The sequence below is a fragment of the Camelus ferus genome, chromosome 11, assembly GCF_009834535.1.
Source record: "Camelus ferus isolate YT-003-E chromosome 11, BCGSAC_Cfer_1.0, whole genome shotgun sequence".
In the NCBI taxonomy this organism is placed as follows: Eukaryota; Metazoa; Chordata; class Mammalia; order Artiodactyla; family Camelidae; genus Camelus; species Camelus ferus.
The window spans coordinates 23,844,288-23,858,058 of NC_045706.1; the positions used below are offsets into that span (position 1 = coordinate 23,844,288).

The 13,771-nt window shown below is 48.6% G+C and overlaps 1 protein-coding gene across 2 annotated transcripts; it reads left to right on the plus strand.

Annotated features, from left to right (window-relative positions):
• Positions 1-3,011: 3,011 nt before the first annotated feature.
• Positions 3,012-8,824, plus strand: LOC102519078 (steroid 17-alpha-hydroxylase/17,20 lyase). Of its 2 annotated transcripts, none has more exons than XM_032491022.1 (8): positions 3,012-3,364; positions 4,862-5,000; positions 5,205-5,434; positions 6,038-6,124; positions 6,520-6,726; positions 7,045-7,214; positions 7,803-7,906; positions 8,394-8,824. In XM_032491022.1, exons 1-8 carry the CDS (start codon positions 3,068-3,070, stop codon positions 8,678-8,680), a joined length of 1,521 nt encoding a protein of 506 aa, XP_032346913.1. In that variant the 5' UTR covers positions 3,012-3,067; the 3' UTR covers positions 8,681-8,824. The 2 variants fall into 2 exon arrangements, with proteins under 2 accessions (XP_032346913.1, XP_014413321.1); XM_014557835.2 differs by having other exon boundaries at positions 3,013-3,364; positions 6,517-6,726.
• The last annotated feature ends 4,947 nt before the right edge of the window (positions 8,825-13,771 follow it).

A 13,771-nucleotide genomic window follows, 5' to 3' on the forward strand; every position in this document is an offset into this window, starting at 1 on the left:
ATACCAAAACTTGACAAGGTATAAATAAGAAAACTACAACCCAATTTTTCATATGACTAGAGATGCAAAAGAAAGAAAATCCTAAGTAAATTATAAAGAGAACCCAATTCTGTATTAAAAGAAGACACTCTGGATAAATTAGTATTAGTCTAAGAGTGGTTGGATACCAAGAAATCCACTAAAATAATGCATCTCATACATAATTCAGCATTTGTCAGAAATCTTTAAAATAGGTATACAAAGCCTTTGACCAACAGTTCCACTTCTAGGATTCTATCCTAAGAAAATATTAACAGTTCTGCCAAAGGTTTCACCACAAGGCTATTCCTTAGTGTTGTCTGTATCAACAACAAAGACAAAAACAGAAACAACTTAAAATGTTCAATAATATAATATTGGGTCAGTTAAGCTATGCTGTACATATGATATACATATGACAATAAAAATAATATACAGCCATTAAAAATAATGTGGTGGAAAAGCCTTTAATAACACACACACAAAAATCCATGCCAGGAAAATGCAATATGGCCTCCTGTAGGTTAAAAAATGCACTTCAAAATTTCATGCGAGCTATCTGCATTTTCCAGATTCTTTTGTAATTATCATTTATAACATAGTGATAAGGATGTGAAACAACAATTTTAAAAATGCCCGTTTCTTGTTTGTGATTGGGGGTGAACTATCAGAGAATCACCTTGGCATTCACTTTAGGAACAGAAAGTCCTCAATCATATTTCTCTACCAGCTGGCTGACACCACTCAGGCCTCTCCCTGGATCACAGGACTCAGGCCTCCTACTTCTTGCCCATCTGTCAAACTTTACACAGGATCTCATCCAGTCCACCCTGGCATTTGATACCAGACCCACCCACCTAAAATACCACTGTCCCCTGTCACTTCCCTGCTGCAGAACTTTCAGTAGCTCCTCCATCCTCCCTAGCTTTCCAATTCAGGGCTCCAGAGCCTGATTCAATGTAGCTGTCAGATCTTATTTCTCAGGGACCCCTCCACAGCACACCTCCTTGGCATCTGCAGTCAGGACCATCACCAACCCACACACACCTGCCCCTTCCAGCCTCCACATATTTGACTCTGCTGCTCTCCCTTCCAGCAGTGCCTTTCGTCCCCTTCTCCCCACGTCTCTGCCTAGTAAATAGTCCTAACTCTCCTTCAAGGCTTAACTCAAATGCCCTTTCTTTCATGAAGACTATCCCAGCTCACACCCCTGACCATAAATGGCCCTAAAGGTCTGAACCACATTTGAACATCTGAAGTAACAGGCAACCAGACAGTCTGGTTTACAAGGCCTTGTGGACTCATCTTCCTCATGAGGTCCCCTACCTGCTGCCTTCCTGCCTAATTCCAGCAGCCCTCACACCAGTCCATACTCCTCAGAGGATGGACACTGGCAGATCACCCCCAGAGAGGGGCAGAGATTCCATCTCTCCCCTTTGTGAGTTTCGCTCAATGAGTCCTGGTTGCATGAGGACCCACCTCTCCTATGATGACTGACCCCAGAAGTGTCCACTCCCTGGGGACTGTGACTTTATCTGGTCTTATCAAATCATTGATAAACATTGACTGAGCCACTGAAGTTTTGCTCCAGAAGATGAGGATTTTGTCTGTCAGGAAGATCTACTCATGGGAGCTCAGAAAAATTAGGAAGCCCGTTTTGGGATAATCATGATAAGAGTAAATATTAAATGAGCACTTACTTCATGCCAGCATCACTTTTACATGCCTTGTCTCATTGAATCACAACAATATGGAGATGTATATTCCACTATCATTCCCATTATAGAGGAGGAAACTGAAACTTTAAAAAGCTAAGTAACCATAAAATTACTATAGGACCCAGCAATTCCACTCCTAGGTATACAGCCCCCAAGATTGAAAACAAGGACCCGAACAGATACACGTACACCCATGCCCATAACCACATTATTCACGGTAGCCAAAGGTAGAAACAACCTAAGTGTCCACCAACTGATGAATGGATAGACAAAACGTAGTTTATCCATATACTAGAACATTATTCAGTCATAAAAAGGAATGAAGTTCTGATACACACTACAACATGGATGAACCTGGAAAACATTATTCTAAGTGAAATAAGCCAGTCACAGAAGACTCAATGTTACATGATTCCACTTATGTGAAATAGGCATCAAAGTAGATTAGAAGTTACTAGGGGTGGGGGGAGGGGGAAAGGGGAGTTATTGCTTAATGGGTACACATTCTGTTTGGGGTGATGAAAAGTTTTGGAAGTAGATAGTAGTGACAGTTGGACAATACTATATATTTAACATATTTATATTTTAATTTATATTTAACACTACTGAATTATACACTTAAAATGGTAAATTTTATGTTATGTCTATTTGAGCATAATAAACCTTTAAAAAATAAAAAAGATCATATAGCTAGAAAGTGGTCCTTAGAATTTGAGCCCAAACCTATCCGACTCTAGGGCCCAGGCTCTCAACTCTAGGACTTCACTCCCCCTGGAAAAAAAAAAAGCAAATCAGAAGTCAGCAGAGGTGGGTTCTTGTCATCACCACCTTGTGTGACCTTATCCAAGCCTGACCTTTGAAGGCCTTACTTTCTTCAGCTGTTAAGATTCGATAAATAAGACTGGACAGAATATCTCTGGCAATCCCTGCTAGTTATAACACTACCGACTGTGCCAGGTGTCCATAGATTGAGAATTTATAACATGGAAAGCCCCAAGCCTTGATTCTGACCCAGATACCACTTGCCTCTGACACACTCTGGAGACACTGATGGACAAGGAGCAAGAGGGAGGGATCAGCGGTCTGCCCCTTATCCAGCCCCTCCCCTAGGGTTTACCCTGGAGTCAAGCCAGCTCTTGAGGAGGCCTCTACTCCTCTCCTCATTCTGGGAGAGGGCTCAGGCTTGGCTGAGTTCCAGGATAAACTTCCACAAGGCAAGTGATAACATAAAGTCAAGGTGAAGATCTGGGCAGCCTTAAAAAGGACTCCTTGCACCCTAAAGTGACTGAAGCCACTCCACAGCTGTCTGTCCTGCCTGCCACCCAGCCACTATGTGGGTATTCTTGGCTCTCTTGATGCTCACCCTCGCCTATTTATTTAGGCCCAAGAACAAGGGCCCTCGTGCCAAGTACCCCAAGAGCCTCCCATCCCTGCCCCTGGTGGGCAGCCTGCCGTTCCTCCCCAGACATGGCCACCAGCATGTGAACTTCTTCAAGCTGCAGGGAAAGTATGGCCCCATCTATTCCTTCCGTATCGGTTCCAAGACGACAGTGGTGATCGGCAACTACCAGCTGGCCAAGGAGGTGCTTCTCAAGAAGGGCAAGGAATTCTCTGGGAGGCCCAAATTGGTAAGCAGTACCCATCACCCCTCCTCTCTTACCACCCCCGGGGATCTTCAGCTCTTCAGCCAAGGCTATGCCTGGAATGACCCTTCCAGCTCCAATAACCTGTGATTCTTCCAAAAACAGACTAGCGGGGAGGTGGGCGGGGAGCAGCCCCTTGCGCTCCACCTAGCTTCTAAACTAGGCAGGAAGACTTAAAGGAAGACCTCATTTTCTGGGCTTCCCAGGAGGTGGGGTGGGGTGGGAGTGGTGGTTGGAGGGGACCAGGGAGCCCTCACAACAGTCCTCTCACCCCTGAACTGGATGATGATCTCTCTGAGCCTAGATGGTCATAATTAACTGACAGAGCGCATGTAAAGTTCTTAGCCCAGTGCCCAGTGCAGTAAGTGCTCAATAAATAGCCTTTATGAATGCTATTCTTCCTGTGGAAGATGGGGATCGTGATGGCTGTCCTTCTTGGAAAAGTGTGAGGGAGAGGTACCCTGACTCTCCGAGGGCTGGGGTTGTTACTCCCTGGGGATCTTCCTTGCTGCTCCAGCTCCCTGTGGGGCTGACTCGTGGTAGAACTTTGAGAAAGGATCCTGGGGATGGTCCAGCCTACTGAGCTTTCTGTGTTGCACCTGGGGGAGGACAGGTGTGGGAGCTCCCCATCCAGGAACTCTACCAGTGCCCAGTCCCAGCCCTCGGCTGCTGCATACTCCCTTGAACATCCCAGGCAGGGCCCCATCCCCATCCCTGCTCATCTTCGATCAGACCAAGGGTTGCCTCATTTTTTCTTGGACCAGACAGTCAGGTGTCACCTCCAACTTGGCTGAGCTCTTCTCTTCAAGGCAAAGAGGAAGAAGGCATGTAGTCAGGTGGGGCTTGCAGATCAAAGTGTAGAAGTAGGGGTGCTGGGACCTTTATGGTTTTGGGGGTGCCTCTGGGAAAAGGCAGAATGGCCCATGTCCAGACTGGGTGGACAAGACAGCTGCACTCTCCAGATGTGACCCTGGGGTGGACACACAGTCTGGCAATGGAAGGATAAACTAAATGGGGCTGAGCTGCTGTGCCGTTAGAAGCCCCTCAACCCTGGAGGGCCCAGGGGAAGGCAGGCGTCTGGGCTGTCCTCAGTCTCTGCAAGCCTGCCTGCCCCTGCTCCCTGGACAGGCACAATTCAGAGCATGCATCTCCTCCACGGCTGCCTTCCCCTGGTCAGAAACTGATGAGGAGAGGCCCAGAGGTCACCCTGACACTGAACTGAATCCTGGGACCCCTACATTCTACTTTGGGGTTCTTTCTTTCTCCTCGCTCTCGCTCTGATGGAGCTGGGAGTAAAGGGGCCTTAGGCCCTGTCCTACCAAGGCCTTACGGTCACGGGGCAGTGGAGCAGGGATGCCTTACATGGAGGCCAGCATGGCAGGTACCTGCCTGCTTCCTCAGGAAAGGGACCGGGTGCAGGAGGCCCGGGGCAAGGGCAGGTGGATGGCGTCTGATTCTTGTGTTCTTTCCCACTTTCCAAAGTTGACTCTAGACATCCTATCAGAAAATCAAAAGGGCATTGCCTTCGCCGACCACGGTACCCACTGGCAGCTTCATCGGAAGCTGGCGCTGAGCACCTTTGCCCTGTTCAAGGATGGCAACCTGAAGCTGGAGAAGATCAGTGAGTGCCTGGCTGCCTGGGGGCTGCTGGAGGCAGGGAGGGTTGGGGAGGGGAGATGGTGATGGGTGAGTCCACCTAGTGTCTGTTTGGTTACTGCTGCCATCTAGTGGACATCTGCTCTCGGTCCTCAGCTAAAATGGACCCGGGAGGGATGGGGTGAAGGTGCTGCTCAATTCCTGTGCTCACACCTCTCTCTCCCTTCAGTTAATCAGGAAGTCAGTATACTGTGTGATTTCCTGACCACCAAGGATGGGCAGTCCGTTGATTTGTCCAGGTCACTCTCTCAGGCGGTGATCAACATAATCTGCTTTATCTGCTTCAACTACTCCTTCAAGAATGGGGACCCTGCAGTGCACGCATTGCAGGATTTCAATGACAGGATCCTGGAGGTTCTGAGCAAGACAGCTTTGGCCGACATGTTTCCAGCGGCTAGGGTGAGGATGTGGCCAGTACCCTCCTCCCTACCCCCAACCCCCCGGCAGATCCCAGCAGACCCTGACTGTGTCCCCAGTCCTTTTTCTAACAGTTCAGCTTCAGACCCATCTTTTTCCTGACCATCTCAGCCACAATGACCGCTGCCTCCTCTGACTCTTAAAAGATTGCCACTTCTCTACTTAAAAAGGTTTAACTTTTAAATCAGGCATTTTAATACTCACGATTGTGGCTCTCATATATTTACCAATTGCCGTGTGCCGGTACTAGCACTCCACATGCATTAATCATGCATTCCCCTTAGAGGTGAGTTTCATTATCCCCAAACAGATGAGAAGACGGGCTTCAAAAAGCTAAGGAACTTATCCAAGGCTTCAGACTCCAGTCTATCTTACTACTAAGTAAACCCTCAATCAGTGCTGGATGTTTGAATGGGGAAGGGGAAGTGGAGGCAACTCCCATCTCCCTTGTTTGTAATTGTCCTAGTTGTCACTGATGGTCCCATTCCAGGTCCCAGTCCTGCCTTCCATTCCAGCTGAAGGTTGGGATTGGAGTGGGAACTGTCCAGAGACAGAAAAGTAGGATTTGACATTTCTACTTTGCAGATTCTCCCCAACAAAACCTTGGAAGATATGAAGAAGTGTGTTAACATGAGAAATGAATTGATGAGAGGAATCTTCGAAAAGTGTAAGGTAGGTGATGGAGCAGAAGAGATGATGAGTTAGGTTGAAAGTGTCATGAGAGCTGGGTTGGGTCCACTTTGGACACTATAGGATTCCCAGCACCTAGCAGAGAGCCTGGCACACAGTAGGTGCGCAATAAAAACTGATGTGACTAATGAATAGGGGTGGCAAAGGGAAGAACTGAAGAGAATCCTAGAAGGGACCCATCCACCCTCCAAATTTACAGAGGGCCTCATGCTTCCTCCTACTTCCGCAAGCTCGTAGGTCCTGACCAGCCTCACTCCACTCTCTCACTTCCAAATGGAAGAAGCCTTTATATCCGCGGTCTGGAATGAGAATATGGCAGGGGGTTGCAGATGGGGCTCCTTTCTCATCACTGCCTCCCAATCTCACCCAACCAGAAGAACTTCACCGGTGACTCTATCACTAACATGATGGACATACTGATTCAAGCCAAGGTGAACGCAGACAGTGCTGGCTTGGAACAGGACTCAAAGCTGCTTTCAGATAGACATATTATCGCCACCATAACAGACATCTTTGGGGCCGGTGTAGAGACCAGCACCTCTGTGATAAAGTGGATTGTGGCCTTCCTGCTACACTATCCTTCGGTGAGCTTCTCCCTACCCTAGCCTTCCCAACCACTCTTGACCTCAGCCAGACTCACCTCTGGCTCCAGAGAGAGGGAGGAGCAATACCCTCAGGACTTCTTTGCAGGATGACTGGGCTACTGCGCCCCCTACCCAAGCAGTGGTTGGTTCTGTTCCTAGGGTGGAGCTGCTCCATCTTCTGGAAGTGAAGCCTGGGCTGTAAAGCCATCACTGGGAAGGGTCTGGGCCAGTTCTTCTGGATGTAACAGGGTTCTTTCAAGCCTTTGCTTCCCTTGGAGTTAAACACCCTGGTAATATCCATCCTGTTTTGACTGTCAGTTGAAGAAGAGGATCCAGGATGATATTGACCAGAATATAGGTTTCAACCGCACACCAAAAGTTAGTGACCGGAACCGCCTTGTCCTGCTGGAGGCCACCATCCGAGAGGTGCTTCGACTCCGGCCTGTGTCCCCTACGCTCATCCCCCACAAGGCTATCGTTGATTCCAGGTGTGCCTTCCCTCCCAATTACATCCAACCCTGTGATGCATTCAGTGCTGCTTTTCAGCCTACCTGGTCCCTCCTCCATTACCCTACCCCTCTGGCTTGCTGGTCAACCTATAGTCAACCACTGACTATCATCCTACCCTACTGACCAATGTATCTATCACCCACTGACACCCATTGACTAATCCACAGATCTACCTGACCTCCCTCAGAAGCTGCCTGCTGCCCTGGAGACATGTGGTCTGGGATGAAAGACCCGGGTGCTCTATTCTCCAACCCAGTCCAATAGCCACAATACACACACACACACACACACACACACACACACACACACCAGCTCAAAATGCATGCCCACGTGCCCTGACACACATGTCCACAAGTGTTGATACATAAGTGTTTGTCAGGAAGAGAGGGCTGGAGGAGGGTTAGATTCATATTCTATCTGGCAGAAGCTGAGAAAAAGATGAGGGAGTGGGCATGACAGAGCAATGGGCTCTTTTCTCCGGGGTGGGAGTCCACAGAGGCTTGGGGCTGAGCAGGTGGGAAAGGACAATATTCCAGACCCTCGTTTCCTCTCCCTCTCTGGGACAGCATCGGCGAGCTTGCCATTGACAAGGGTACAGATGTTGTCGTCAATTTGTGGGCACTGCATCACAATGAGAAGGAGTGGCACCGGCCCGACCTGTTCATGCCAGGTGAGTCCCTGTTGTGCCCTGCTCCTGGGTCACACAGCCAGCCTGGTGACCTGTGCCCCACCACTCCAGCTCCAAGCTTGCCTTTAGAACACTCCTGACTCCAACTGCATGCACCTGTTGACATTCCCATCCTACCCTAGACTTACCCAGATGCTTTACAGCTAGTTTTCTCACTTTCTCCTTCCACCAACTGCAAAGCTCCTCCTCTAAGAAGCCCTCTAGGCATATGTCTCCTCTGAAGTCCACCCCCTCTCCCCTTGGCTAGTGGCATTTTCATCTGTTACTACACCTTCTTTCCATCCTTCCTGAATATTTCATCTCCTCTAAGGGCTACCTGAGAGCAGGGCTGTATCTCTTCTCAGGCTGGAGCTCCTCCAAGTAAGGCTGTCCAAATTCTCAGATGGGGGCTCTTGGGGCAGGATCTCTCTACTCCTCTACTCCCCTACTCCCTGCCTGGCCCCTGGCTGATGCCTCCCCATGTCCACAGAGCGCTTCTTGGACCCCACTGGGAACCAGCTCATCTCGCCGACATCAAGCTACTTGCCCTTTGGAACAGGACCCCGCTCCTGCGTAGGTGAGATGCTAGCCCGCCAGGAGATCTTCCTCTTCATGGCTGGGTTGCTGCAGAGGTTCGACCTGGAGATCCCGGATGATGGACAGCTACCCTCTCTGGAGGGCAAACCCAGTTTAGTTTTTCAGATCCATCCTTTCAAAGTGAAAATCAAGGTGCGCCAGTCCTGGAAGGAAGCCCAGGCAGAGGGTAACAACCCCTGACTACCCTGCGTGGCCCCACAGCACAGAATTAGAGGTGTTACCCCACTTCCCCACCATTCCTTCCTCCTCCCCACCCACTCTGCCCTCTTTTCCAGCCTGTAGCCCTGGCAGCGATGTACATAAACAGTTTTTCTTCAGAAGATATCTGAGCAGTTCATTTGTTTGTTTGTTCACTCATTCTTTTAACACGTATTTTATCGAGTATCTACTATGTGCCACTCACTCACTGTCCCTAGTTCCTCAGGCTTCCTGGTCTCATGAAACTTACCTTCTAGGGAGGGCTGAGCATTTTGGAGACTCCTGAGTGCTTTGAGGTCAGTTATACTGGGTGTGGTGATGTGAGGGGGAATAGCAGGGCTAGGGGTAGCCACTGTGAACCAATGACTGGGGAATGTATGAAGACCTGGGGAAAGGTGTCCCATGCTAGGGGAGCAGCAGGTGAGAAGTTGTCAAGGTAGGAGAGGTCATTCGGTCTGGAGCAGAGTTAATGAAGGAAGAGCGGTTCCTGATGAGGTCAGACTGGAGACAGGGCCGGGTCCCACTGAACCTTTGTGAGTAGCAGGAAGGAGTTTAGGTTTCTATTTCAAGTAGGGGAGGAAGTCACTGGAGGATTTACACATTTAAGTGGAAAGGTCTGGTTTATATTTTTTAAAGATCATCCTGGTTGCTGAGAGGAAATTGGTTTACAGAGGGATGAGAGTTGGGGGGGGGGGGTGAGGAGGAGGTTGTGCTGGTCCCAGGCAGCAAGATGATGGTGGCATAGACCCTGGCAACAACGATGGAGACAAGAAGTGGTGGGATTCAGTATACACTGTGAAAGTAGATCAGCAGCTCTTGTCTGCTTTGATCCAGACAGTCATTGGCACGTGTTCCTCAAAGGCTTGATTTTTGGGGAGTGTATGTAATCCACGAACTCCATCCACCACTACCCATCCCTCTTGCCTTGGTCCCCAAAGATTGCTAGGTCTCCTTTTCCTCATCCTGTACTGGCGTAAACAACACCAGGAAAGGGCTTCCATGGCAGCCTTCTGCTGAAGCACCCAGGCTCTGCCCCTACTCCCCACTCCAAATCCCCAGGATGTCTGTAAATGCCTCATTAGAAAATGGAGCCTCGACTTCTTCAAACCTTAAAACTGGCATCTTTAAACCTTGGCCACTGGCCAGTCTGCAAGTGGAAGATGTCCTGAGATGCCCTGGGGGAAACTGACCCTTATCCTTTAGTCTAGATAAAGGTTCCAACCCCAGCTTCCTGGTGCCAGCCAGATTGGGGTCAGATCATCAGCGACCCAGTCCTACCCTGCTGACTGGAGGAGGGCTCTGGAAGGGCAGGCAGGGCAAGCCTGAGACCCTGCCTGGCCAAGTTCCAGAATGAAGAAATCAAGGGATTCCCTACAAGGAGAGAGGGACAAGGTTTTCCATCACAGCTGTACCTTCCTCCTGCAGAGGGCTTTGCTAATCCAGGGGTAGTTGACCATTCCCTACTGTCCCACAACTCAGTCCTGGCCTTCAGGGGCCTGTGACCCTGAGGCCTGGCTACAGAGCTGAGAGGGCTTGGTGGGCTGCTGTGGTCAACTCCAGCCCCATCACAAGCAGCCTAGAAAGATGCTGACACCACATTGAGCTGATGGAAAGGGGGTTAAACTGGAGGTGGCCCCTCCCTCTCTTGGGTTCCTTTGTCCCCATTAACTGGTTGCTGGTCTAGAGCCTCTACCCTCAGCTCAAAGCAGTGGGGAGCTGACCAGCTAGAGGAGAGTTAAGTATTTAAAATTTGCTCAGAATTTGAAAGGCATTTTGCAGACTAGTGATGAACAGATTAACAACTAATGGAAGGTCCACATCCCCTGTAGAAGTAGCAGGTGAGTGTAACTGAGATGAAAGCATCCACTCTCCAACTATTGATTAAGACTACTAAAATGGCAGGGAAATGAGAGGCTAATCCTTCATTCTAAAGATGAGAAACCAGAGAGCCAGTAGGGGCGGGTAGGGGGGCGGGGAGGCAGGGTAACTTGCCCTAAATCGCCCTAAATTGGCAGCAGGGCTGGGACCAGAACCCAGGATTCCAGTGATGCAGGATGAGGAGCCAGCATCCTCTTCCACAGTTGTGCATCTGTGTAGAGGGGCTTAAGTGTCTGGCTGGGGAGAGTGCAAAGCTGTGTGTGCTTTTAGGAAATGACCTCATGAACTCTGATGCCTGCCTGAACTACCCTTCCCCTGCAGACCTAAATCTTCCCACCCTAAAGCTCAGAGTGAATGCACTCCCCTAGGATATATCTCATCACTCCCAGCCCACCATGATTGTCCCTTTGGCACTCAGCTTCTGTTCCTTGGTGCAGAATTGCACGTGTGTCTGAGCACTGCCTGGGCTGCAGATGTGGTGACTCCCAGGAACACTGTTTGCCCCTGTATCTCTTGAATTCAAGACTGAGTTCTCTTGGGCTCTTCAGGCTGCACATCAGTACAAGTAAAGGTTAGACACACAAGAGGACCGAATCAGATGCTCTAAATCACTTGGCCAATTGGTCCAGTGATATAAAGACTCTAACTCCTTATGTAGAAGGAAACTCAGATTTTTGGCAAAGCTGGAAGGTCTTGGCCAAGATCCAACAGTCATCTTTTGAGCCTCAGACTGCCCTTAACCAGTGGTATGATGGTAAACATTGAACAACCAGTTCTCTGGTGCTGGTGTGGGGAATAGCCCTGACTTAAAGTGTTTGCTAATTACTGTGGTATAAACATTCCCACGATGAACAATTTCAAGCCAACAAAGTGATGTCACACTAGCTGGGAAGAGATGCATAGTAGCAGGATATGCTATTTACTAGTATATTTTATAGCAAACAGCCTTATATAGAATTCCCACCATACATAGATGTAAATAACCCCAAGGGCACAGATAATAGTAATGTAGTAAAATAATTAGGAAATTATCAGTTTTGAGTACTACTTTTGTTTTTAATATAATTCACTCAATTGTAGGCTTATAAAGTTTAATTTTAAAAATTTTGTGGGGGAGAGATAATCAGGTATAAATACATTTAATTATTTTTAGTGGAGGTACTGGAGATTGAACCCAGGATCTTTTGCATGCTAAGCATGCACTCTACCACTGAGCTATACCCTCCCTCAGTTTAAATTTTTAATGACTGCTTAATAGCTCATAAAATTCCTGAAAATTTAATAATCAGTTCTTATGAGCTATAACAGCTGGCCTTCCCAGGAGAAATGTCCTTAGGAAGACCAGTATCCCAGAGTCCCTGTTTCTAGGGGAGGAGAGCCCCCCTCTGGTACCTTGCTGTGGGGTATGGGTGAGTGAGTGTTCGAATCTTCTGGTTGGCCTCTGAGGGGCCAGAAAACCTGCAGCAAACAAGGAGCCCGCTCTCCAGTCACGTCCTGTTCTCTCAGGACAAGAATCCAATCACAGAGGCCAGAGTGGGGTGGGGGAAAGAACCCAGGTTCTAGTCCCCAGTCTCCCCCATTTCCTAGGCCCGGATCTTAGGTTCATTGCTAGCTTCTTGAATCCGTTTCCTTAGTTGTAAAGTGGGGTAACTTACCACCCGTGCTGCCATTATCTGGGGCTCTGGTGAGGATGAAAAGCAGAAAGGGCTGTGTAAGCAGGAGAGATCCACGCTGTTGGGAGTTATAGAAGAGAATAGGTCAGGCTGCAGGAACAAGTTCTCCCGGTGTTCTCATTTACAGACTCAGTGAGCATAGACAACTTACTTGGCCTTCTTAAACCTCAGTCTTCTCGTCTGTGATATTGGAGGCTGCGGTGTGTGTAGAAATGGTCCACTGACCTCAGATTATTGCTGAGGATCAAATATGGACCTACATCTCATGTTCAGTGCCTTGATAAATACTGCCTTTATTATCATTGCCTATATCCAGAACCACAAAAATAAGTCCTTCTCTAAGGGTTTTACACAAACCTCCCAAAGGCCACCAGCTTGGTCAGAAAGGGGAGGAGGTGTGTCCAGAAGAGTCCATCCGCAGGAACACCAACCCCCTCTGCAGCCCCAGATGGTCCTGCCGGCTGTCCCCTCTCACCCTCAGGAGCCAGGGCAAGCTGGCAGCTGGGCAGTGGATGGAGAGCCCAAAGACAAACTTTTCATGATTCCAATACCAGGGTGTTCTGTAACATTTTCCATTGGGACTGGGTATCTTGAGCCTTAGTGGGAAGACGTGCAGTGGAAGGTTAAACTGTGGCAAGAAGCGAGCTTCTCCAAAGTCAGGAGAAACTTCAAATCCAATAAAAACCCTCTTCTCCCCATCACAAGCCACAAAAGCTTTTTTTTTTTTTTTTTTAATCTCCTGTGAGGAAGCGTGGGAAACACTCTTGCAAGGAAAAGATACAAAGAAGGTCCAACTAACTCCTGGTTATTTTACAATGTTTCCACTGTTCTGAAGCAGATATGACCTGCCCTTTCAGCACGGAGGGGCTCTGGTAGGTGAAAGCCGGCTGGGTGTGGGGGCTTCTGGGGGCCTTATGACAAGAGGAGAGGAGATAAAGGAGCTCCTGAGGAAATGGTGTCCGGTTCACCTGCCACCATGTTACTTCCCTGCTCAATACACCCTTCTCTGGCTCCCATTCCCCTTTGAAAATTTCTTCCTGCGGCAACTCGTCACTGTCTGGCCAGCTAGTTAATTTCATGGGCTCTGGAGTCAACAGATGTGGGGTCTAGTCCTGGCTCTACCACAGGTCCCCCAGCTTTGTGACCTTGGATCAGTTAATAAACTCCCCTGAATGCTTCATCTCCATGAATATAGCAGGAATACTTACAGTCCATACCTCAGAGGGCTGCTTTGAGGCTAAAATGAGAAAGTGTAGGTAAGATGCTTAGATAACACCTGGCGTTCTATAAATAGTCCATAAACCAAAGACAAATTACAATCTTTTTATTACCAGCTTACCTCTCCAGCTTCATTGCCTGTCACTTCCCAGAATGCAATTGTCTAGAGGGATGAAGTTCCTCTCAGCTTTAGACACTGCACTCTCCTTTTTCAGGCCTCCCATGTTTTTTTGTGCTTGGCACACTGTAGGCACTCAATACGCTGCAGATTGAAATTTACCTAGAATTCCCTTTATACCTTTCT

What these genes read in the sequence shown, in the direction of transcription:
- LOC102519078 (XM_014557835.2), top strand. Translation starts at nt 3,068, where the DNA reads ATGTGGGTATTCTTGGCTCTCTTGATGCTCACCCTCGCCTATTTATTT. An exon ending in ACATGTTTCCAGCGGCTAGG is followed by an intron (nt 5,435 to 6,037) that starts GTGAGGATGTGG and finishes TCTACTTTGCAG; the next exon opens with ATTCTCCCCAACAAAACCTT. An exon ending in GAATCTTCGAAAAGTGTAAG is followed by an intron (nt 6,125 to 6,516) that starts GTAGGTGATGGA and finishes TCACCCAACCAG; the next exon opens with AAGAACTTCACCGGTGACTC.